At 38.2% G+C, this 24,124-nt stretch overlaps 1 protein-coding gene across 1 annotated transcript in view; it reads right to left on the minus strand.

Moving 5' to 3' along the window:
- Window positions 1-24,124, minus strand: part of RYR2 (ryanodine receptor 2) — a gene marked incomplete at both ends in the record, with an annotated part of 448,394 nt that overhangs the window by 192,156 nt on the left and 232,114 nt on the right. Inside the window, 6 exon segments of the mRNA XM_082481358.1 lie at window positions 981-1,085; window positions 2,343-2,559; window positions 4,297-4,489; window positions 8,178-8,419; window positions 11,070-11,203; window positions 11,627-11,745. Of these exon segments, the coding sequence (XP_082337484.1) occupies window positions 981-1,085; window positions 2,343-2,559; window positions 4,297-4,489; window positions 8,178-8,419; window positions 11,070-11,203; window positions 11,627-11,745 (1,010 nt within the window).

Genomic DNA, 24,124 nt, shown 5'->3' on the forward strand with positions numbered 1-24,124 from the left:
TACAATTAGGTTCTCGATTGTAAGTAACGTTACACTAAAAATTCCTGCAGATTGCTTCACAGCTGGTATGATTATACCACAATTAAAATGTTGTGACACATTAATTTAACTGGTGTTTTGTGTTTGATTTGGTGGGGAAAGCAACAACAGAAAAAAAGTCTAGAGGTCTTCTCTGATGTCATGGTTTAGGAAATCTTTTTAAGTACTGCCATATGCTACAACAAATACAATACCCATTCGTAGTCACATTAAATCTATAATCTGACCTCCTCAGAAGACCAAAATCTTTTTATTAACAAAAACAGAATACAGGTATGTTCATATACATGCATTATGTTTTTATATTTACATCTAGTATCTACTGTATGTTTCTATACGTTCTTCACAGCAATGTTTCTTCATAAACAACAACATTCAGGATACAAATAACTAGCTCGTATACTTTTTTACAATTGATTTCAAAAAAATATCTAATCAACCAAATAGACTGCATTTTGCTTCAAATCCAGAAGCCACGTAGGAAAAAAGTAGGAAAGAGATAAGAAAATAGCTATGTAGAGCACCTAATACAAACACGAGCCTGAAGAAGTGGAGAAAAGCAGATTTAATGGGATTTCCTATAAGCAATATTATTTTTCATGAAAAATAAGTTTGGGACTTTTGAAAGATTTACGTCAGTCAGTAGATGTGAGGAGAACCAAGAATAACTGCTTTTATTGGCTACTCCACCAGACAACTAAACTTCTTGCCCCAGGAAAAAACAGAAGATGAAAACCCAGTAAAGTGCTTTCTGTGCTGGCAGTTAGACTGGCTGAAAATTTCAGTACCAAACAGCTTTAATACCAGGTTTTTAGCAGAAAGGGTCTAAAATGTTACTAATTTTGGAAAGACGGAAAAAAAAAATGCAGTTATATTAGCACATTGAAACCAATGTGCTGAACAATACTACATAACAGAAAATTAAATTGGAAGGTACGTACTGGTCCATACTGCCAGCCAAGTTCAATCTTATTCATAACCCAAAGTTCATGGATATTCTCTGCTAATTTTTCTCTAATCCTTTCCAGGTGGGGAGGCAAAACAATCTATAGAGAGAAGAGAGAAAGAGGCTGTTACAAACAAGTTGCTTGAGAGTTTCATCCAAGCTTTGATAACAGACACTTTGTACAAAGCAGATCTCTCAACTAAACCTAAATTATCATTCAGTTCTTACTGACTAAAGTGAGCAAGAATTCTTCGACCAATAGAAATACTTTAACCTATGCACTTATAAGTTCCAGAGTTTGACCAACAAGAGAAAACAGTTTTAAATCAAACAACTCCAAATGGCATGGAATACATTCCTGGCAGCTGGGTAGAAACTACTCAAACCAATACTATCTCTCAGCTTAAAAAATGCTAAAAATCTCAGTAACTAAGGCAATATTGTGAAAAACACTTCAGACAAATATAAACATTTGAGAGTTGAAATCCATAAAAAAATTAAAAACTAGTAATTAGATGACAAGTGACAAGTATAATCAAGACAGCGCATCACTACCTCCAAAATTTGAAATCAAGTCTGCTTTACCTCAAAAAACAAAGACCTCCAATATACAGTGCTGTGAATCATGACAATGTTACCCCAATTGTTGGTGCTACAGAACAATAACTATATGACACATGTGGAACGCAAATTTAGTGCATAATGGTAACAAACTATCAGGTTTGTTCTTTTTTATGTGAGGGTTTTTTAAGAAACAAGTTCCTAAATGTGGTGAAATCTGAGCACAGAGCATATAAAAAAATTGTGTAATCTCAAACTCTGGTCAAGTGTATAATAAACTCTTGTCTGTGATCAGAGATGGAGCTCTTTAGTATTAAAGAATTACTGCTCTTTACAAGTATTAAAAAAAAAAAAAAAAAGAAAACTATAACTTCAGTGCATGCCATTTACTGTCCACAGTGAGTCAAACACCACTCTCAGTAACCTACAAGTCCAGTAAAGAATTAGAGCTGAAGCTGGTCCAAAAGTCTTATGATAAGGCAAAGTCTCCAGTACTTTTACTTAAACAGTAATAAAAATGTTTATTAACTGAAAAAAGTTCGAATCTTCTTTTTTGCCTACTCTAATATTAAGGGCAAAACATTCTTTATCATAGTGGTTGTGAAGTGGAAATATATGAAATTTCTCGTGAGCATAAGACTTTATGCACCATTTTTCAATTTCTCACAATGGAACGTACCAAACAAATCCCAAGAAAAAACAAGTCTGAGACAAGCTATAAATTCAATCAAATGTGAAGTAACATAGGCCTATAACGTGTGTTTATAAGGAAAATGCAATCTTTCAGTTTCCATACCTGGCTAGTATCTACAGGAACTGGAGTGAAAGCTGCTTGTGACAGAGAGATGGTGGGACCCAGCAGGTCTCTTGTATAGCTACGATCCTGCTTGTACTCTCGGCTATGCTCCACTTTCAGCTTCTCTTTCGGTAGGACAGCTTCAAAGCACGGAGCATACCCAGGAGGAGGAAGGAACTTGAATTCTCCATGGCGACCTCCAAGCAAGAAACGTACCCTGTAAAAATGGAAGTTACTTTAGATAACTGAGACACCTCTGGTGTCAAACCTAATCAGTTTGTAATCCTAACACCTATTGAATGTTATTTTTTTGAAAAGGAAAAAAAATTATTAAATTCAACGTTGCAGCTTATTCACATTGTTTACAGTTCAACTTTAACTAGTGGTGGAGTTTATGAAGTAGGAGGTGCAAAAAAATGGGGAAAAGTAAAAAATCCTTTCTTTCTGTTGATTTCCACTTCCATATAGGTATTCTAAATCATGAGACCAAAGGAGAAGACAGAGAGAGAGAATAATCAGTTTACTTAGCACACCTATGAAGTAAGCAGCAGCATTTTGAGTCTCAAAAGGCAGAGATTATAACCCAGAGTAATCAGTCAACCACCTCTGAACTCTCTCCATTGAGGAGTTCTCCATTCTCTCTCATTTGAGAAATTAGCCTGAAAACCATGGAACATGGTTCTATCTTTTCTCTTGCAGAACACTAAATCCCTAGGACACAATACAAAAAATTACCATATTTTCTCCCCTAAAACAAATACTTGTTGTGTTATTAGAAACCTAGGGGAAAGCATTCTTTTATTCATTACAAAATGGTGAATTTCTCATGTTTTTTTGTTAATGAAAAACTCCATGAATGAGGTGATCATGAAGTAGCAGTGACATAATAATGAAAAATCTTCCCAGAACATTGGCATCCAGAAGGAATCAAAAAACACCGAAAAACTAGCCTTACAACAGAACCATTTTGTCTCTTTTCTATTCACTGAGTATCTTACAAGATTTTTGTCACTCAAAAAATACACTCAGCACATGAATGACTTCTCTCAAAAACTTCTCATGATGGAGATAAAGCACGCAGTTTACAGTTTTGCATGCCCGTCTATAGTTTTACCACATTATATCTCCTGTATTATCCAATGCAAAGTCTAAAGAAGTGCATTTTGCATCTGGAATGAGAGGCTGGTATGCCCACAGTGTGATAGCTCTTAGCTTCTGTAGTATTCACCACAGTCTTTGAATGATCCCTCACAGAGCATTGCTCTATCTGGTTCCAACAGAAATTAACTTTCACCATTTACCTTTGCCATTCCTGCTAAAGTTGGTCCCCCTGCTGGAACATCACACAATCTTTTTAATATTACAGTCTCAAACTATTCAATAAATGGAAGCAGAAGTCTGGAACCTCAAGTGTGACTTGAAACTTTGTAGAAAACCAGAATACTGATTGACTGAATTCATTTTAACTCATCCTGCTGAAAAGAAAGTGTATCACCACCATTTCTTAAGGTAAGGTCAGATAATGCACTTTCAAATAATAGTTACTACCTCATAAAAACTGAGTTAGGGCAAATATATTTTTAACGTCGAAGACTGATGTTTTTCTTCCCGTATAGGTAAAATACTGTACTGGAATGAATGTGTATAAATGTGTCAGCTAAGAAATGATAAAGAAGCTGTTTCTAAGGTCTGTCTGCAAACCACCTGAATACACTGGTGTGATGAAAAACAACAGATGCACTATCTCTTCAGGACTCCTTTGTAGCTCTCAGTATCCAAGAACTGGAACTGTGCCAAAGAACCAGGTGTCAGAAAGGTAAATGCGAGCAAAGAGCCATGGAAATATTCAGCATATTCACATATACAGAAAAAAAAACAAACAAAACAAAACACACAAAACAGACTGGGAAAAAAACAAAAAACAAACAAAAAAAAAACTACACAGGATGCTAACTTTATTCCTGCAGAGAAGCTGACAACAGGGAAGAAGAGGCCATCTATGTTGAAATTCTCAAACATTCCTTGAACTGGCTGACCATTTATCCGGAAAGAGATGCTGGGGGCACTCAGGTCCAAACAGCAGCTAATAACATCATCAGTTCTTAAGAGATGTTGGTTAGGAGAATTTACTGTTCGTGCTACACAACCTATGGAAGTAAAGGAGACACATTTAGCAAAACTCCTGGAAATCGTACAGGTTCTCATAGCAGCCTAAAAAAGGAGAAAGAAAACATAGCAATAGAGCACAAACACCTTAATACACAAATACTTGACCTACAACATCCAAGACCTGATTTTAAGTTTGCAATATATTGGAGAGAAGCATACAACCGTACCTACAAAGCTATTTTAATCATAAGTAATACAATTAAATGACATTTGATGTAAGTGAAAATAATTACTGATACCCATATAAACAGTCAAAACCAAGAAAACCAAATTTTATTCCTCGCAGTAGTAAAGTGCCAATTGAAAAACAACTGTTAGTATCTAATATCAAACCTAGTATGCTTTACCAAAGAATGCGTCATTATTCAAGATAGGGACAAGTATCATACTTTAAATTATTTAGGAAAAGTAAGGTACTTCCTGTTATTAAGGTCCACATCATGGTACCCTTGCAAACTTGTATAAGATGGCACTACTTAGTTTCAACCACAAACCAGCATTTTTCTGGCATATACAAAGACAGCAGCAATTTTGAGTCGTATATATTCAGTAATAAAAATATTTTTCTTTCGTAAGATTTATATGAATTCCAAAGGATCATTCTCTCTTGAATCAAATTACATTTACAGAAGTACACCTGTTTTCCAAGAAAAATACCCCACAGAATACAGAAATAGGAAATGTCTGTTTCTGTAATTTACTACCATCTACAACAGAAAATTTATGGAAAAGCATGAAAGTTCTATGAAAATTTCTCTAGATATCTTTTCCAAAAATAACATATGCAATGTCTGTAAGAGATAAACCATAATGCATATTAAGAACAGAGCACTAATTTTTTAACTACACTGTCCCACTTCTGTAAACATGAAGGACTTAACTAGAACTATATTTACAAGAAGATGAAGATGGCATATATTTTTAACAGCAGAAAAAATAATAAATGAAAAATTTCATTAATTTTTCTGCAGATAACTGCACCACCACCACCCCGCCAAGGAAACAAAAAAACCAAACCAGCCAACACTTCCAATACTCTGTGTAGGGAAAAGGACTTCCTGATACTGCCACGTAACCTGCAGACTGTAGGACAGATGCTTTTGTGTAATCTGCCCCTTTTGACAGGGCAGTCAATAGTATACTTAGTTTTCAGATGCTCTTGCTGCTTCCCTACACCCTTTCAAGACAGGATGTCCTTTGCTCAGCTATGTGAGAATAGTCCGTTCCCACAGCAAAGACAGGAGAATGACATGGAGTAATGCTAAGGGCCCCCAGAAATCAAGACATCTATAGGAAACGCTGCTGAGACACGAATAGGAGTCACATTTTAAGTAGTGGCTTGCAAGGAAACTACCTTCTACCAGCTCTTACATCCCAAAACTCAGAGCACAGTAAAGAATAGCAAAGAAAAACATCACAACAGCTGAGAGTTAGTTTCAAATAAATCACAGAAAGGGACAACTCTTTAAAGGCAGAGATAACTAAACTTCGAAAGTGCTATCAATCAATGAAGAGTGGATACTTCATCTCCTTAAGGCATACTACTTGAGACTAGATGCCTCTTTAGTTGTTAAAATTTAGCAAAATACAGGTTATTGGGATCAATGCAGGGCTGACTGTTAACAGAAATATGTAGTGGTCTTTGATGAACACACAGTCAGACCAAATGATTGAAGTGCCTTAGGCTTTTAAAATCCGTGAGTTCCACTTCTCCATAGTAGAGAAGTAATTGCAGGACCGAAGAAATAAATGTAAATTAAATGTGATCCTGGGTAAAGGCTTGGTCCAGAACAGAAACCCAGGGGTAGAAATTATTGCTGCTATTCATTACTGCAGTAAATGCTTCATGCTCAGATTATTTTAAAACCGTCATTGCAGAGACTTATCAAGACACAGCCTGGGACTGTGGAAGAAGAAAGGCCATGATTTTCAACATTCAACTATGTAAAGCCCTTCCAAGCTTGAGAGGTATATGTTACCCGAGAACGACAATGGAGACAGAAATCTTTTCAAATCTACCAGCCACATCCACAACATAGATTAATATATAAAAATTGCCTATACAAGGTGGTCTGACTTTTTTGACTGGGCTGGATGATTGATTCGAGAACCAGAAACAACTGTTCATTTATTCTTTTGTCACATTTTTGATTAAAAAGTTTCCAGTGTGTAGAAAAATCATTTTGATTTTCAGTAATCTTTTGCCTCCTCCCTAAAAGGGACCCTAACTACAAAAGTTATTTCGGTTGCCTTATTATTTTCTGGTTCCTCTGTAGTAATACTTTATCTGACAAACTCAGTTATGACACAGCTTTAATGACACCATTAATTATGCCTCATTGTTCCAAAGTAATTCTCACTATACACGAGAGGCAAAGTGGCAGCCACTTCAGTCGATATGTTATTACTTAATCATACAATCCATTGCTATTTTGATTGGAAAGTCTTTTGAAATGTAAAACTGCATTCTTTTCCAAGTATCAAGCCACAGTGCCTCGAAAATTCAAAGACCTTGAATGATACATACAGCTGACTCACTCAAATGTCTCTCGTCTGCTACAGAGCTTTAGAGAACTTGCTCATATCTTCATAGCGGCAAGAACGGCCAATCCAATGAGCCTAACACAGTTTCCACTCAGTTCTACAGTTCATCATTGCCCAATAATCCCTCTAAATCAAAGGAAAAAATTTTTCCTCAACAAGGTGAAACCACAGTAGAAACTTTTTTCAAGAAGTTTAGACTGTTCACGCATAGGACTACCCATTCAAAATATCTGGAAATCTCTTCACAAAAGTTAAATTATGTGAAAAAGACTAAGAAAAAGAAAAAGTACTTGCTTTCTTATTATTCTGATTTTCCCGAGCTAACCCAGTTTGAAAAGAGAATAAGATATTTGCAGAATCATCAGTAAACACAAATTAGGCACTCAGTTCAGCATCCTTTAACACCAGAATTGCATAGAGAAATTTCTATTAACAAATAGATCCAAGCTGGGCCAATAACATTTTAAAGATGAATACCTGACAAACACACCATATGCAAGCTAGGAATATGATTCTGCAAGTCTTGCAATAAATAGTCACTCTTAATGTATGTAAATAAAACATCACAACAGAAAAATATCTGGTTTTAAAATGCGTGGCAAAAAGCATACTTAAAAATGTTCTTCACCTCTATGTATTGCTAAACTTCTGAACTACAGATCCATATTAAAAAGCTGTTCAAAGAAAGAGAAAAAAAGGAAAAAAGAAAGAGAGTCTCCTGTGAATTAAATCTCTCAGGCTGTTCTTACGCTATCACACAGGAATTACAAATCCAGACAACTGTTCGTCAGACTTCATTTTTTTTGCACGTTTGAATTTTAAAATAAAATCTGTATAGTTAATATGAAAAAAGCCAAAAATAATTCCCAGGGTGAAACATAAATTATTATTCTATCTGCATTGTTCTGTATAAAACATTATTTTCAATATGTAATGTCAAGTTAAAACATATTCTGATGTAGGGTACTGTTTCTGTATATTCTTAGTGTCAACTGAAACATCCAATTCACTTTGCTGCTGTTGGAAAGAAATTCATTGGAATTGCAAGCAATATTCTAGTATTCTAAAAAAAAACAAAAAAACAAAAATCAAACAAAAACACACACAAAAGAAGAAGAATACCTGACCACAGATGCAGACCATCAAAGCCATAGGAATACAAGTCATCACCAACACCATTTCCTCCCCATTCTGCTCCTCCTCCTGGATATGGTGAGTAGCCCTCTGTTGAAGCCCAGCCGACTCGTAGATGAGTTGATTCTGCGGTCACAAAGGGCTCGAGATGGTCCACCATAAGTTCATAGTACCATTTTCTGTATTGGGCAGAGCCTTCACTAATCCCCAAGAAGATGTTGGGTCGCATGCTTAAACAGAAAGAATAAAAGTGCTTATGAAAAACTTATCTCAAGAACATGGTGAACCACTGCAGACTTTGCATCAAACTAGAATTTCATGCTTGTTCTGTGTGATTAAAAACAACAGAAGCAAATTCTATTTATTTATTTATTCTGGTGAAAAATGCACATTTAAAGTAAAAAAGTGTTTGTTTCAGTAACTGAAACAGTATCCTCACTCAGATACCAATAATAATACTGTATGTATTTGAACATTTTGAACATTTAATAGATGTACAAACCTACAAGCAAAAATAACAGCTATTCACCAGTTACCAATAGAAATGCAGAAAGTACATAGGGCAGGTTTAATTTTACATAGCACACTGCATTCTATAACACTGACTATCCATTCAAGAGAATAACATTTACAAAGATACAAAAGTGAATTATCAATCTATTTCAAAATTCTCTTCTACCTCTTCCTTCCTTATCCCAAATTTTGTATACCTCAGAAATTTGCAGTGGTTGTACCTATCCTTAATATCAATTTGATGTTCCTACTGCTGATAATTTTAAAGTACTTCACAAGCATACTTGAAAAGCGTATTCAATATCTAGTTAGATAGCAATAGGTAGTCATACATCTAAGGGTCATGAGGGGAAAAAAGGAAAGAAAATTATGCTTTTCTAATATGATTTTTGGGATAATACTGAATCTAGAATCTCCTCCAAAAAAATCTGTCTGAAGACAATCACTACTGTGTCAGTTTTGGATTCAGAAAGCCATCCAATCTTGAATTAAAGCTGTAGAGTACAGAGGTATCCAAAATCAACGCTAGGTACATTTCCTCAATTGTTGGTTACCCGTATTGCGAGAAATCTTTTAGACTTCTAGGCCGAATAGATCTAGTTTTCACACCCCTCCACTAGATTGGGTTATAACTTCTATAAACAGTTTCTTTCTACATACAAGTTGCCTAATTAACATAGATGTAGCTCTAAGGCAGCCCCAGCACATAGCATGCCTACTGGTGTAGGGAATGCATGGGGAGGAAGAATGGTTGATATGGACTGTTAAATACAAGTGAGTGTAAAAGCAGACTTGACTGATCTCATTGCTTATAAAATAACTTGTTTTATCACATAAGACTAACACACTTTCCTTCTCGAAGTATATGGGGTGTCTTTAAGTATAGATACTCTTCACTTTGTTACAAGTAAAACATTTAATCTCCTTAAAAATATAAACAAAACATGTCAGACAAAAGCTATCTTCCAGAAAAGTCAACTCATTTGTAAATTATTGGTATGATCAACAACTGAACCTTCTCTGCCTGAACACAGTATCAACATTATTATGCCTTTGTCCAGACTCCACAATTCAATCAACCTAACTGTCCAACTTACTCTTTATAACTAAAGCTTTGTGAATAGAATTTCCCAGTCCCCTGGAAAAGTATGTTAAACAGCAATGTCTTAGAAAAGTTCCTTTGCCAATTATTTTTGGTGTAAGGTATGCAAGTCTCATTCTATCACTAAATGTTTTCAGTGTTTCATTGGTCTTTCTGACTTTTGAAAAAATAATCTTTTTTCCTAATAACTGCAAGAATATGAATATTCTCATCCATAACATTCTAATGCAGAGCAAAAATATCAGTTAATTGCATTTGCTTTTTCTACAGCCATATTGAGGAAAGATAGCTCTACCTTCCCTGTACAAGATCCAAAGTCAGCTCAGAAGCTCAGCAAGTACCCATACACTTAAAATATCTTCTCATGCATTTTTAACAGAAGTTTCCATCAGTAATTTTAGCTTATCATTTGTTCAAATTTATTGCTGACACAGAACGATTCCCATTACACCATCTTTCCATGTGTTTCATACATCGGTGTGTTATTGGATGTGTTGGGGGAAGTCAAGTCACATGTGGTTATGAGAAATATGAGTGAATGTATTAGCTATGAAATTGTCAAGTTCATTGCATTTTTAGGCTTGAATTTATTTTTACTTGAAAAGGCCTCCTTATAGTATACAGGTGTGGAATTTGTATGTTTTTCAGCATCTAATAAATCCTATGAACTCTGAATTATATGTACGATTTCTATGTTTCAACTTTCATTCTCGCTTAATGATTGAGACTTTTTAAAATAGAGATAAGTTTGAGAGAGAGGAATATCCCACGAATCTTCACTTAAAGCCAGATTCTTCTGCCTCAGCATAAATTTAAAATGGGTAAATTTAAAATGGATAAACATTTACCCTGTAAATATTACTTTGCTAGTTTAAGATGCTACTAGCTTCATCTTGCTATTAATGTCTGCCGGAAAGTAGCTTCTACAACTCTGCCAGTGGAAGGAAGGGTGAGGGGACTCCCTCAGAATGGCTGACACTACTTTGAAAGCACAGCTAGATCTACACAGGAATCCTTCAAAGAGACTCTACAGTTTCACAGACTTAAAGTGTCTTAAAGCAGAGCTTTAGTTTGCAGCAGCTTACTCTGACCCATGTTTTGATTCTAATCAAAATGACAAAGAGTATTTAAAATCCTAGTAAGAATAAAATATCTCAGCAAAAGGTTTGGAAGTAACCCGAGTTTTCCGTAGGAACAATTTCTTTCAACCACAAGTATTATTCTGCTTTATCCATAAATACAGATATTTTTATTTTTCTTTTTACCTGCTCACATGGTTGACAAGACGTGTCTGTAAGAGCAGATCTCTTCCTGGCAGGAGATTATCACAGATTAGATGTTGATTAGACCGCACAGCTACTCCATGACAAACACAGAGAGAACACAAAACATCCAAAACCTGAAAAAAAATAGATTCTTTTCATCTTAAATATTTTTTTCATGCTAACGAGTTCATAATCACTGTGAGTTACATCAGGCAATATAATGCTATATACACCTTGTTACTGGAAGACATGTAAGGGTATGCAATTCATCCAACATAGTAGTTTTATTCTACAACAATTCTGAAATTCTCCTAACAATATTAAAATATATTCTTCCTGCTTCCCTTGAGATTTAGCGTGCATCAATGTTTTCATCAAAAAGAAGATAATATCCTCTTTTTCTTCTTCAAACTGCTTATATGTCTTTTAGGAAAAGTTTCATTCCTAATTATGAATACTATACTTTATTAAAGTATCCGAAATCTAACTACACAGAACAACATGCTTGCTTTGTTCACAAATGTTCACCTAAATATACTCGTTTCCTTTTTGCCTACCTTATGGTTTCTTCCGTGTTTGTCCAAAAGACAGATGATTGATTTAATATGGCCTTCCTTAATAATGTTTAGAGCTTCTGGGCTTTCCACCAACACACAGTGTAAAACCTCTAGAATTCCTGGGAAAAAAAGAAAAAAATATTTATTCAAAGTGCATATAAAATCACAACTGCACATAGTACTTCCTAATATAGTGCTCAGCAACATGGAAGAATCTCAAACATCATTGTATACGATAAACAAAACCAAAACAGGATTGATGTTATACTTCTAGATTTCCCAAAATAATTGAATGTAGCAAAAATCAGGAAAGACAGGAAAAAAACATGTAAATTAATTTGAAATTTTAATAGTAAATATGTGATGATCAATACTCACAAATTCAAACAAACTGGGTAAAATAATGTTTTTCAGTGGCTCCAAAAGGTGAAGGCTTCATGCCACATACATGTTGTATAAATAAAATATACTTTCCGTATTTACAGTTTTCTGTTTCTTCCCTTAGAAAACCATATGAACCACTAATGGAATCATATACCTCTGAATTAGAGAGCAGTGGTAAATTCCCATTCTACCAGCCCACTGTGGATAATTTTCTTTGTGTATGTAACAGCTATACTGGGAGCCACAATAAGGTCCTTAAAAGAGCAAACCAATAGAAACTAGCATGAAATTAAAATGTGCAAGGAAGTAAGAAACACTAAATCTCCAGTGGCCCCTCAATTAAATGCAATTCCAATCCCAATAAAGCAGCAGTCATTGCCATCAAGAATCATTAGCCTTAAAACGGTTCCTTGCAATGGGGCAGTAAAACAGGCTCCCATGTGTACTGGGATCAAGTCACCACTTGCTTTAAGATCTTCCACATTTGGCAAAGACAAATGCTACACATATGGCTCACCATTACAGTTGCTACTGTTGTCACAGTGAGAAAAATCAAAGCACTGAGGGAAAGCTCAGAAGCAACCTTAAACCTAGAGATATGCAATTCCTATTTGCATTGTACATCTCTCATCACTCTGCGTTCATCCCTGTATTCAAGCCATGGCTCCACTCAGCTTAACCCTTGCAAAGCAAGATCCATGGAATGAGTCTTCTGCTCTTTGCCACGCTCTCTTTTACTGAAAGAAAAATCCAGTAATGTAAACTCCCCCTTGGTGCAGGGAAGAAATATTCATCAGATATAAACATTCAGAGTACTCCGGTCTTTCTGTGATCCATGTGAGGAAGGGATCATCAGCTGCTACAGTTGAGTAAGACTAGGGTCTGTTTGTTCCAAACAGCTACTAACTGAACACAGATTTTTATCTCAGTGCCAATACAGTGTGATGACACAGAAATATTAAATTTGAAACAGTCTTTATGCTGAGTTTTTAAATTTTTAAACAATAAAAAAAAAACTAGAAATGTGAATTCAGGGAAAAATAATATGTATTTTGATCCATTGGTGGAATTTTTACACACACACATGCCTTTTTGTTTTTCTAAGTCATTCCCAAGTAACAATAGAATATAGTCACAGAGTCACAGTCACAGAGTCACAGAGTTATCAGAGTTGGAAGGGACCTCTAGAGATCATCTAGTCCAACTCCCCTGCTAAAGCAGGATTGCCCAGAGCACATTACTCAGGACTGCATCCAGGCGGGTCTTGAAAATCTCCAGGGAAGGGGACTCCACAACCTCCCTGGGCAGCCTGTTCCAGTGCTCTGACACCCTCACCATAAAGAAGCTTTTCCGTGTATTTGAACGGAACTTCCTGTGTTCTAACTTGTGCCCATTGCCCCTCGTCCTGTCACTGGGAACCACTGAAAAGAGCCTGGCTCCATCCTCCTTCAGCCCACCCTTTAGATACTTGTATGCATTAATAAGGTCTCCCCTCAGCCTTCTCTTCTCCCGGCTAAAGAGTCCCAGCTCTCTCAGCCTTTCCTCATAAGGGAGATGCTCCAATCCCTTAATCATAGTTGCCCTTCGCTGGACTCGCTCCAGCAGTTCCCTGTCCCTCTTGAACTGGGGAGCCCAAAACTGGACACAGTATTCCAGTTGTGGCCTCACCAGTGCAGAGTTGGAGGACTCGCAGAGGCCTCGTCAGACCACACCCCAAATGAAAACTTCCTCAGTGAAAAAGACGGGTCATTGTAATAGGGGATTCAGTTCTGAGGGGGGCGGAGGGCCCCATATGCAGACTGGACCCGCTTTACAGGGAGGTTTGCTGCCTCCCTGGGGCCCGGGTTGGTGATGTTTAGAGGAAGATTCCGTCCCTGGTGTGGCAATCAGATTATTATCCCCTTTTAGTGTTTCAAATAGGAAGTGATGATGTAGTAAGAAGAACGCCAAGAGCAATAAAGAAGGATTTCAGGGCCCTGGGACGACTAGTTAAGGGATCGGGAGCCCAAGTCTTGTTTTCTTCTGTCCCTCCTGTTGCAGGGAACGATGAGGGGGTTAACAGGAAGAGTCAGCAGCAAAACGACTGGCTCCGAACTTGGTGCCACAGACAGGGTTTTGGATTATTCGATCATGGCCTGATCTACAGAACACCAGGCTTGCTGGCAGCAGATGGGAAAAGCCTGTCTCGCAGGGGGAAAATGGTTCTTGGGGCAGAGTTAGCAGGGCTCACTGGGAGAGCTTTAAACTAGATTTGAAGGGGGATGGGCGTGTAACTGGGCTTGCTAGAGAGGCGCCTGGGCATAGTAGCTCAGCAACTGTGGGTCCGAGTGCTAGTACTTTTGAGAATCAGAAGGCCCACCACTCCTCAAGGGCAAAAACTACACACTCATTGGCTTTTCTGAAATGCCTGTACACCAACACGTGTAGCATGGGGAATAAACAGGAGGAGTTACAGATCTGTGTGCGGTCACAGGACCATGATCTCATTGCAATTACTGAGACGTGGTGGGATGGCTCACATGACTGGAACACTGTCATGGAGGGCTATGTTCTCTTTAGGAAAGATAGGCTGGCGTGGCGAGGCGGTGGAGTTGCTCTTTATGTGAGAGAGCAACTGGAATGTATTGAGCTCTCCCTGGGATCAGATGAAGAGCAAATTGAGAGCTTGTGGGTAAGGATCAAGGGGCAAGGTAATATGAGAGACACTGTTGTGGGTGTCTATTACAGGCCACCTGATCAGGATGGGCTAGTTGATGAGGCCTTCTACAGACAGGTGAAAATCGCCTCACAATCACAGGCCTTGATTCTCACGGGGGACTTCAACTACCCTGATATCTGCTGGGAAGGCCACACAGCTAGGCATGTACAGTCCAGGAGGTTCCTCCAGTGCATTGATGACAACTTTTTGCCTCAGGTGGTGGAGGAGCCTACAGGGAAAGGTGCTCTACTGGACCTGGTACTGACAAACAAAGAGGGACTGGTGGAGGATGTAAAGGTTGGGGGCAGACTGGGCTGCAGTGATCATGAGAAGATAGAATTCAGGATTAAGTGTAGTATAGACAAAATGACAAGTAGAGTTGAAACCTTAAACTTCAGGAGGGCTAACTTTGATCGTTTCAAGGAGTTACTTGGAGAAATCCCATGGGAGAGGGCTCTAGAGGGCAAGGGGGCTCAAGAGAGCTGGCTGCTATTTAAGCGTCACTTCCTCCAAGCTCAGGATCAGTGCATCCCAAAGAGAAAGAAATCAGGCAAGGGAAGAAGGAGACCTGCATGGCTGAGCAGGGACCTTCTGAAAAAGCTCAGGTGGAAGAAGGGAGTTTACAATAGGTGGAAGAAGGGGCTGACTGCTTGAGAGGAATATAAAAATGCTGTCAGGGTATGCAGGGAGGAAACAAGGAAAGCCAAGGCAGCCTTGGAATTGAACCTGGCGAGGGATGTCAAGGCCAACAGGAAGGGTTTCTTTAAGTATATAGGAGACAAAAGAAAAACTAGGGAAAACGTGGGCCCGCTGTTGAATGAGACAGGTGCCGTGGTGACAGATGATGCAGAGAAGGCAGAGTTGCTAAATGCATTCTTTGCTTCTGTCTTCACTGTTCGGGCCAGTCCTCGGGAAACCCAGACTTTGCAGGTAACAGAGAAGGTCTGGAGGGAGCAAGACTTTCCTTTGGTTGACGAGGAGCAAGTTAGAGATCAGTTAGATAAACTGGATATCCACAAATCCATGGGGCCTGATGGGATGCACCCTTGAGTGCTGAGGGAGCTGGGGGAAGTCATTGTTGGGCCACTCTCCATCATCTTTGAAAGGTCCTGGAGGACAGGTGAGGTGCTTGAGTACTGGAGGATAGCTAATGTCACTCCAGTCTTCAAAAAGGGCAAGAAGGATGACCCGGGAAACTACAGGCCGGTCAGCCTCACCTCCATCCCTGGAAAGATGATGGAACAGCTTGTGCTGGGTATCATCTCAAAGCACCTGGATGAAAAGAAGTTTATCAGAAGTAGTCAACATGGATTCACTAAGGGGAAGTCGTGTCTGACTAATCTGATAGCATTCTATGATGAAGTGACTAGATGGGTGGATGAGGGGAGGGCAGTGGATGTTGTCTACCTTGACTTTGGCAAGGCTTTCGACACTGTCTCCCACATCATCCTCACAGGCAAGCTTAGGAAGTGCGGGCTAGATGAATGGACAGTGGGGTGGATTGAGAACTGGCTGACAGATAGAGCTCAGAGGGTTGTGGTTAGTGGTGCAGAGTCTAGATGGAGGTCAGTAACAAGCGGTGTCCCTCAAGGGTCAGTACTGGGTCCAGTCCTGTTCAATATATTCATCGATGATCTGGATGAAGGGATAGAGTGTACCATCAGCAAGTTTGCTGATGACACTAAACTGGGAGGAATGGCTGACACGCCAGAAGGCTGTGCTGCTTTACAGCGTTACCTGGACAGGCTGGAGAGTTGGGCAGGGAGGAACCTAATGAAATTCAACAAGGGTAAATGTAGGTTACTGCATCTGGGGAGGAATAACCCCACGCATCAGTACAGGTTGGGGGCTGACCTCCTGGAGAGTAGCTTTGTGGAAAGGCACCTGGGAGTCCTGGTGGACAACAGGATGACCATGAGCCAGCAATGTGCCCCGGCGGCCAAGAGGGCCAATGGCATCCTGGGGTGCATCAAAAAGAGTGTGGCCAGCAGGTCGAGGGAGGTCATCCTCCCCCTCTACTCTGCCCTGGTGAGGCCACATCTGGAGTACTGCGTCCAGTTCTGGGCTCCCCAGATCAAGAAAGACAGGGATCTGCTGGAGAGGGTCCAGCAAAGGGTTAAGAAGATGATTAGGGGATTAGAACATCTTTCATATGAGGAAAGGCTGAGGAACTTGGGTCTCTTTAGTCTAGAGAAAAGAAGAATGAGGGGGGATCTTATTAATGCTTTCAAATACTTAAAGGGAAGATGCCAGAGGGATGGGAGGAGTCTTTTTTCAGCGGTGCCCATTGATAGGACGAGGGGTAATGGGTACAAGCTTGAACATAGGAAGTTCCATCTTAACATGAGGAGGAACTTCTTCACTTTGAAGGTAGTGGAGCACTGGAACAGGCTGCCCAGAGAGGTTGTGGAGTCTCCCACTCTGGAGACATTCAAAACCCGCCTGGACGTTGTCCTGTGCAACCTGTTGTAGGTGACCCTGCTCTGGCAGGGGGGTTGGACTAGATGATCTCCAGAGGTCCCTTCCAACCCTGACTATTCTGTGATTTTGTGAGTAGAGGGGGAGAATGACCTCCCTCGACCTACTGGCCACACTCTTCCCTATGCAGCCCAGGATTCTATTGGCCTTTTTGGCAACAAATGTCTGGAATGAGACATACATATGAAAACAGAAAATGCAGGTGATCCTGTACAGATATTGTAGGCAATTTTCCTGTTTTGTGCAGTGGCTCCAAAAAAAGTCGCAACCACAATATAACAAGCTTGACATGAACTCCAAAACTGATTCTGCAGCCCTGAAGGTATAAGCAGAAAGTCTCAACCACAAATAAGAGAACATATTAAACCTGAATTTGGCAGTGGTATGATCTGGGCTGTAACAGATGCACACTTCCAATATTGACAGTAACAATATTGATAAAAAGGATAAAAACCTAAGAGTCATGAGAGCAAGTTAAAGGAGTCAATGCCCTGCAGCAACGTAGCTAGAGCACAATCCACCCAGCCTGCCAACTAGACAGGCAGGGGTCACTTGAACATGGTAAAAGTACCTAGGGAGGGAAGAAAAGAGTTACAAAAGAATCCCCAATCTAAAGGGGTAATCCGGAACAAGATCAACAACTTTATTGTGTGCAACAGTGATCTGGCAATGCAGGGAAGTCAATACATTCAAAACTTGGCCATTTGAGTTTTGCCATCTGTCATTGTAGCACTGAAACACGCTCTTAAAATAAACAGTAATCCAATATGAAATGATACCACATAATATAAGTGTGGTAATCATAACCTTGGAATTTTCAGATTTGTGTAGGTACAAACATAATCTTAATTTTGTCTTAAAATAGTACACAGGGTTCATTTTCTAGTCTTAACCTTTTCAATAACAGAAATAAAAGCACTTTGAAGACGTAAACATTCAATAATAAATGAATATTATCAATTAGACCCAGCTGCCACAGCAACTTCTTCAATTACTGCAGTATCTGGATGCTAATTATCAAACACATTTTGTTCTAAGGGCAAATTCCCTCTTTTTCAGAAAAATCTTATGAAGGCACAATGTCTGTTTGGACTAATCTACTTTGAGATTGTCTACATTAAAGACAACTGGAGCTGTTCTAATTTGAGTGGGGTTGCTCAAGGCAGTAAAGTAGGAAGTGTTCAAATTTAATACAAATATCACAAACAGTATGATATGCAGAGTTTATCGTAAAGATGAGTGAAAATTCTTTCTTCGTGATAATAACAGATGAAAGGAAGCATAAATTTTCAGGACATGTTGACTCCTCTACTGTCAAGAGAATACTAGAATAAAATGCATGCCCTGCAGAAAAAAAATACTCAAAAACTGATATCTGCTTCCAGAAATCTTCACTTGGAGGATATTAGATTATTAACTTGCCTTATTCTATTTTTTATTACCTATGTTTTAATGCCTTCAAAATTTTAGGAAGACTAGTTAATCCCATCTGGAATATATTTCAGAGCAAAAGACTAATCTAATCCTAATTTATGCATTGAAGACACAGCTGAAGCATTTGCACTGCATTATTCACTCATCTCCTGTGATATCTCACTTCTAACACAGTCTACTCTCGGACACATTTATGCTTGGACAAATCTTCATTTTCTTTCTTTTGCTTCAGTGAAGATCAGGAACTGAATCAATTTCTAATCTAATTTGTACAATCAACTCACAAATGCTGTTTATAAATTTAATGCCTCTAGTCTGTTTTCATAACATTTTTACTTCAAGGATAAGAAAAAGGTGAAAATAGGAATTTCATTGATAATCATTTATGGCATCAAATCTTTATCGCATTTATTTCTTTATTACATTCAAGAAAACACCTGCAGGAGATGTAGCTAACTACTTCACGGTGAACTTAATTTTAGCATGATTGACAGAGTGTGATGTTTCTTCCTCACAAACACTCTGCCTTTGAAGATGAATTAATCATTTTAGGTGAATATATGAAGCCAGGTATTCTTATTTAAAAGGTATAATATAATCCAGTATTTCTCCCTATTGTAGATAAACCACTGTAAATTAAAACAGTGAATATCCTCACCCCAATCAAGCCATATAAGTCTTAAAATCTGGCAAGTAAGCATCCCACGTAAAATCACAAAAGCATATTTACATACTAAAAGCTAAACCTACTGTGCCTCTTGAGATAACTAAAGCACAGCATAATTAGCATCTTGTATAACTGACTCCCTCAAAACCAAAAAATGTCTTAATTATAAAATCAGTTTTGGAGGCAACATGGAAGTTATGTTACCAGAACATATGGGGAAGGAGTTCAAGTGGCCTAGTTCCTAGAAGAAAACTCAGGACAAACAGGCATTGCAAATATTAGTACCTTCAGAACTTTTGCAGCATGTCATGGGGTTCATTATGCAGTACGACTACAGTGTCAGATTACTTTGCATTTTACAGAATTCATCTCATACCTTACTATATAATGTCATAAACATTTAGGTTTTAATTTTCAAACCTTATTTTTACTTTGAGATTAACAGAAACCACATAACACCGCATTTTTAGAGCTGTTGTAATAAATCTCATATTGGACTTCCAGAAGTTGAGTGTAAAGGTTTGAATTCTTTCTGAAAACCCTAGCCCTGAGAGTTTCAGATGTAAAATTAGGTCTCTCGGGAAATAATTTCACCACGAACAACCGGGGAAATACATTGAAATTAAGAAGGTTGCGGTCAAATCCCATACAACTGCATAATTGTGAGAACATTCTCCTTAGATGAGTGCCCTCACACCAAAGGTGGACTCTAGTGGAAGGAAGATCTAGTCTATGATTTTCTGTTAATTCTCTGTTACTCAAATGTTCAAGAAAGCAAGAAGATCATGGCATCTGCAGAGCAGGTTTCCCTAATAATAACATAAACCAACATGAATATTCAGTTATGACATCTATTTGGTTAGGATCTCTACAGCTAATACACTAGCTACAGTGACAGGACCATCGGAAAATCTCTAGCTAGACACCCATGCTATGAGCAGCTAACTGTAACACCAGCTGAGAACCAGTCATGATACAGATTTAGCCTCATATGCTCCTGTTGCCTCCTATCTTGAGCAGCTCAGGGACTCAAAGCATAAACCTACCACTGCTGAAACAGATTAGCTGCATGCCAGGAGTAGGAAGAAATAGCATAGTAAAACAGGTCCCCTGCCCTGAAGCTATAGTTCTGCAGAAAATACATGAAACAAAATGCTGCAAAAATACTTCTATGAAATATTGCTAACTAGAGGGGCTTACATGGGCAAATGCCTCAAAGTCTCTATACCAGCCTCCACACCAAGAGAAGAATAACAAACTTCTAAACTCTCTGCTTGCCCCAAGAGTTGACAAAGGAAAAAACTTCCTAGAGGACAAGCATCAATGTTTTACTGCTCTTTGCAAGTGCAATTACCCACTGCAGATCTTGCCAATCAGCTAGTGAATGCCACGGTAGTTGACCCTTGGCTCTGAGGGAGTGTCGTGGTTTAACCCCAGTCAGCAACTAGGACTACGCAGCCACTTGCTCACTCCCCCCCGGTGGGATGGAGGAGAGAATCAGAAGAGTAGAAGTGAGAAAACTCGTGGGTTGAAATAAAGACAGTTTAATAAGTAAAGCAAAAGCCGCGCACACAAGCAAAGCTAAACAAGGAATTCATTCCCTACTTCCCATCGGCAGGCAGGTGTTCAGCCATCTCCAGGAAAGCAGGGCTCCATCACGCATAACGGTTACTTGGGAAGACAAAACGCGGTAACTCTTCTGATCGTCCCCCCCCTTCCTCATTCTTTCCCCCAGCTTTATATGCTAAACATGACGTCATATGGTATAGAATATCATTTTGGCCAGTCAGCGTCAGCTGTCCCAGCTGTGTCCCCTCCCAGCTTCTTGGGTGATCCCTGCCTTTTTGTTGGCAGGCCAGTATGAGAAGCTAAAAAAGTCCCCAACTGCTCAGTGAGAACCAAAACACTAGAGGGTCACCAACATCACTCCCATCCCAAATCCAAAACAGCACCACACCAGCCACCAGCAAGAAAATCAACTCCATCCCAGCCAAAACCAGGACAGGGAGAAAACTGCTACCACTGACATTTGACAATATTTTCCTGTGCTGCTGGTCACTTCATCTCAGGAACAGTTTTAGGGCAAATAAGCAAAATGCACATGAATGTTTCATGACAAAGTTGAGGCAAACACAAACACCTTATTCACCTTGTTTACTATAGGACACACCTGTTCTCATGGCTGCTGCTGATCCTTTGAAGACTACTTATGTACAAAATTGATAATATATGCCAAACAGTGATCTACTGCTGAGACAAACCTAATTTTTACTTGGGAAACTAAGTGGTAGCAGGATATTTCTCATGTATTAACACCACAGTAAAAGGCTGATGAGAACAACTGTATGATGCCTGTGAGATTTTTCTTCAAATACCTAACAGTCTAATATGAACCAAAGAACTTTTACAACAGAGGACATCTTTCCTTCCAGGCATTCGTCCCTCAAGATGTCAATGAATCCAAGGACACATCTATCTGTGGCAGAAATGATTCAGGAGTGGAAAGAACAGAATGGGGAAGGAAACTTTAATTCCTGAGGACAACTCCGTAATCAACAAAAAATTACTCTTGAAAGGAAGATAATTATGTTCCTTCCAGCTCACGAAACAACACACAACACCAAAATAACAGAATAAACTGTAGATATGTAACCAGAAAGCTGTATTACATTGCGAGCACTGCTGTTGTAACTACCCTGCCCATTGGTCTGACTACAAACCCTTGTGACTTTTGAACCTAGTGCAGCATAATTACAGAAAATAAGGCTTGAAAGACTAAAGAGATCATTTTCCAACAAATAGTAACAAATATTATATATAACACAAAACTGTCACAACTGCAACTGGAAAATATTTCTTAGTCTGCAACTCTGAAACAGCTCCAGCTGGGTGAGAGCAGAGAACAGAAGAGGGGAGAGAGGAAAAATGATATATATGAACAGTAGTGTCAAATCAAAGTACACATGAACTGCAGAGAGATGAAAAAACAGACAATAAAAATTTAAAACACAGCAATCACTACACATTGAATACTGTTCAAATCTGTTGCTCTTCCTGTAGTGGATTCAAAATGTCGTCCGTGTGCTATTAATAAATTAGCTCTTTAAATCAGCATTGATACCTTCACTTACTGTGAAAAGATAAACATGAACCAGAAACAGAGGATCAAAGAATATCAGACAAGGGATATCAACTACAGCATCTAGAACTAGGCAATAAAAAAGAGACAGGTTAAGACAAGTCTCTATCTGGCATTACAGTAAAAGTATTATTACATTTCATACAAGAGTTTCTATTAAATTTGTTGGACTACAATTCTGAGCATCACAAAGATTTATACTGCAATGTTCTTACAGTCAAATCACAAAGAAGAAACATCAATTAGAAATATATTTACATTCATTTAAAAAAAATGAAACAAACTATGAAAATTGAGATTGCCTGTGGTAGCACAAGTATTACAAAGTTATCTTTAGCTTCTTGGTTGCTTACTCTTCTCCCCTGCAGGACTATTTTTTACTCATTATTGACTTAAAACATAGAATTTTCTCAACTTCTGTACTAGAAGATATATTCCAAATACATTTCTTATAAGCATTTAGTGGTTTCTGCTAGCATTGTAACTTAAGATTTGTGTAATTACAAAAAACAAAATAGGCTTCTAGATTATATTAATTACCTATATAAAAAGCTGAAATATCTCAAACCAAAATTGCTTTTACTATGTTATTATTCCATCTGTTAACATTACTGAGCATTACATGTACAACTTCTCCAATCTGTATTATTTATATTTCTATATTTCCCTCTTCACTTTTAGTTACAGGAAAGAATACTTCGCAAGGCAAATTCCTTATCAGGTATAGGAGCTTAATTTAGACTTTGAGCTCCTGCTTGTTGTTTGACTTTTCTGTATAGTGCATGTGAGGAAAAGCTTTCCATAAGGAGTTGTTAACATTTTTCTTATTTCCCTTATTTCATAATTTCTGATGTCTTGTGATTCACTTAATTGGCAAATAAGACATTAAAAGATCTAACTAGGTCAGATCCATGTTTTCAGTTACTGCTGTAATCTGTAGAACTCCAAGAAGTATTAAATTGGTAAGAATAAAATATAGAACACTGGCCTTACACTACGCATGCTTACATAAATGCTTTTACTAATCTTGAAAAACAAAGTGGTAGGGGAACAGGCTGCAGTGACATTTCTTACCAACATTACTACTTTGCTTCCTGATCTTTATGTAATCATCAGCATGAAAACAATGCTTGAAAAGAGTAAGAGAAAATCAGTGTTAAGAGTCCAGAACTAATCACTATTTGAATCTCTTTTCTTAGCTGCTGAGTCCAAGGTTGATTACTGTTTACTGTTCAGATGCCTAGATGACATTATTTGGCATATTTTCATGTTGAAAAGAAAAGCAATTATATCTTCATGTATGAAAAAAAGAAAAAGTTTGTATTTATGAGTAAAATTAGGCAAGAGACTCAAGTATCAGCCATGAAATCAACACTATTAATTGCAGATTAATTGCAGAAACACAGCCTTAGTATCTCTTCAGTAACTTTGAAATACACTTAGCAGAGCTTCTTTAATGTAATGAAATTCGTCTACCATCTCTTTACAAAATCAAACTAAAGTTGCACGTGCAAACACATACTTTCAAAGAAAACAGAGTAGTATAGTTAAAAAAATTCCACAAAATAATTATTCTAATAAGTATTGAAGACCTAGGGTTTTTTTTTTTTATTAAGCGCATGCCAACTGTGGAATTACAGATAACCAGCTTTAGGGTCCTGTTATAGACTACAATCATGTTAACAACTACATTTAAGG

This window comes from Vanellus vanellus (genome assembly GCF_965231255.1).
Source record: "Vanellus vanellus genome assembly, chromosome: 3".
NCBI classification, from domain to species: Eukaryota; Metazoa; Chordata; class Aves; order Charadriiformes; family Charadriidae; genus Vanellus; species Vanellus vanellus.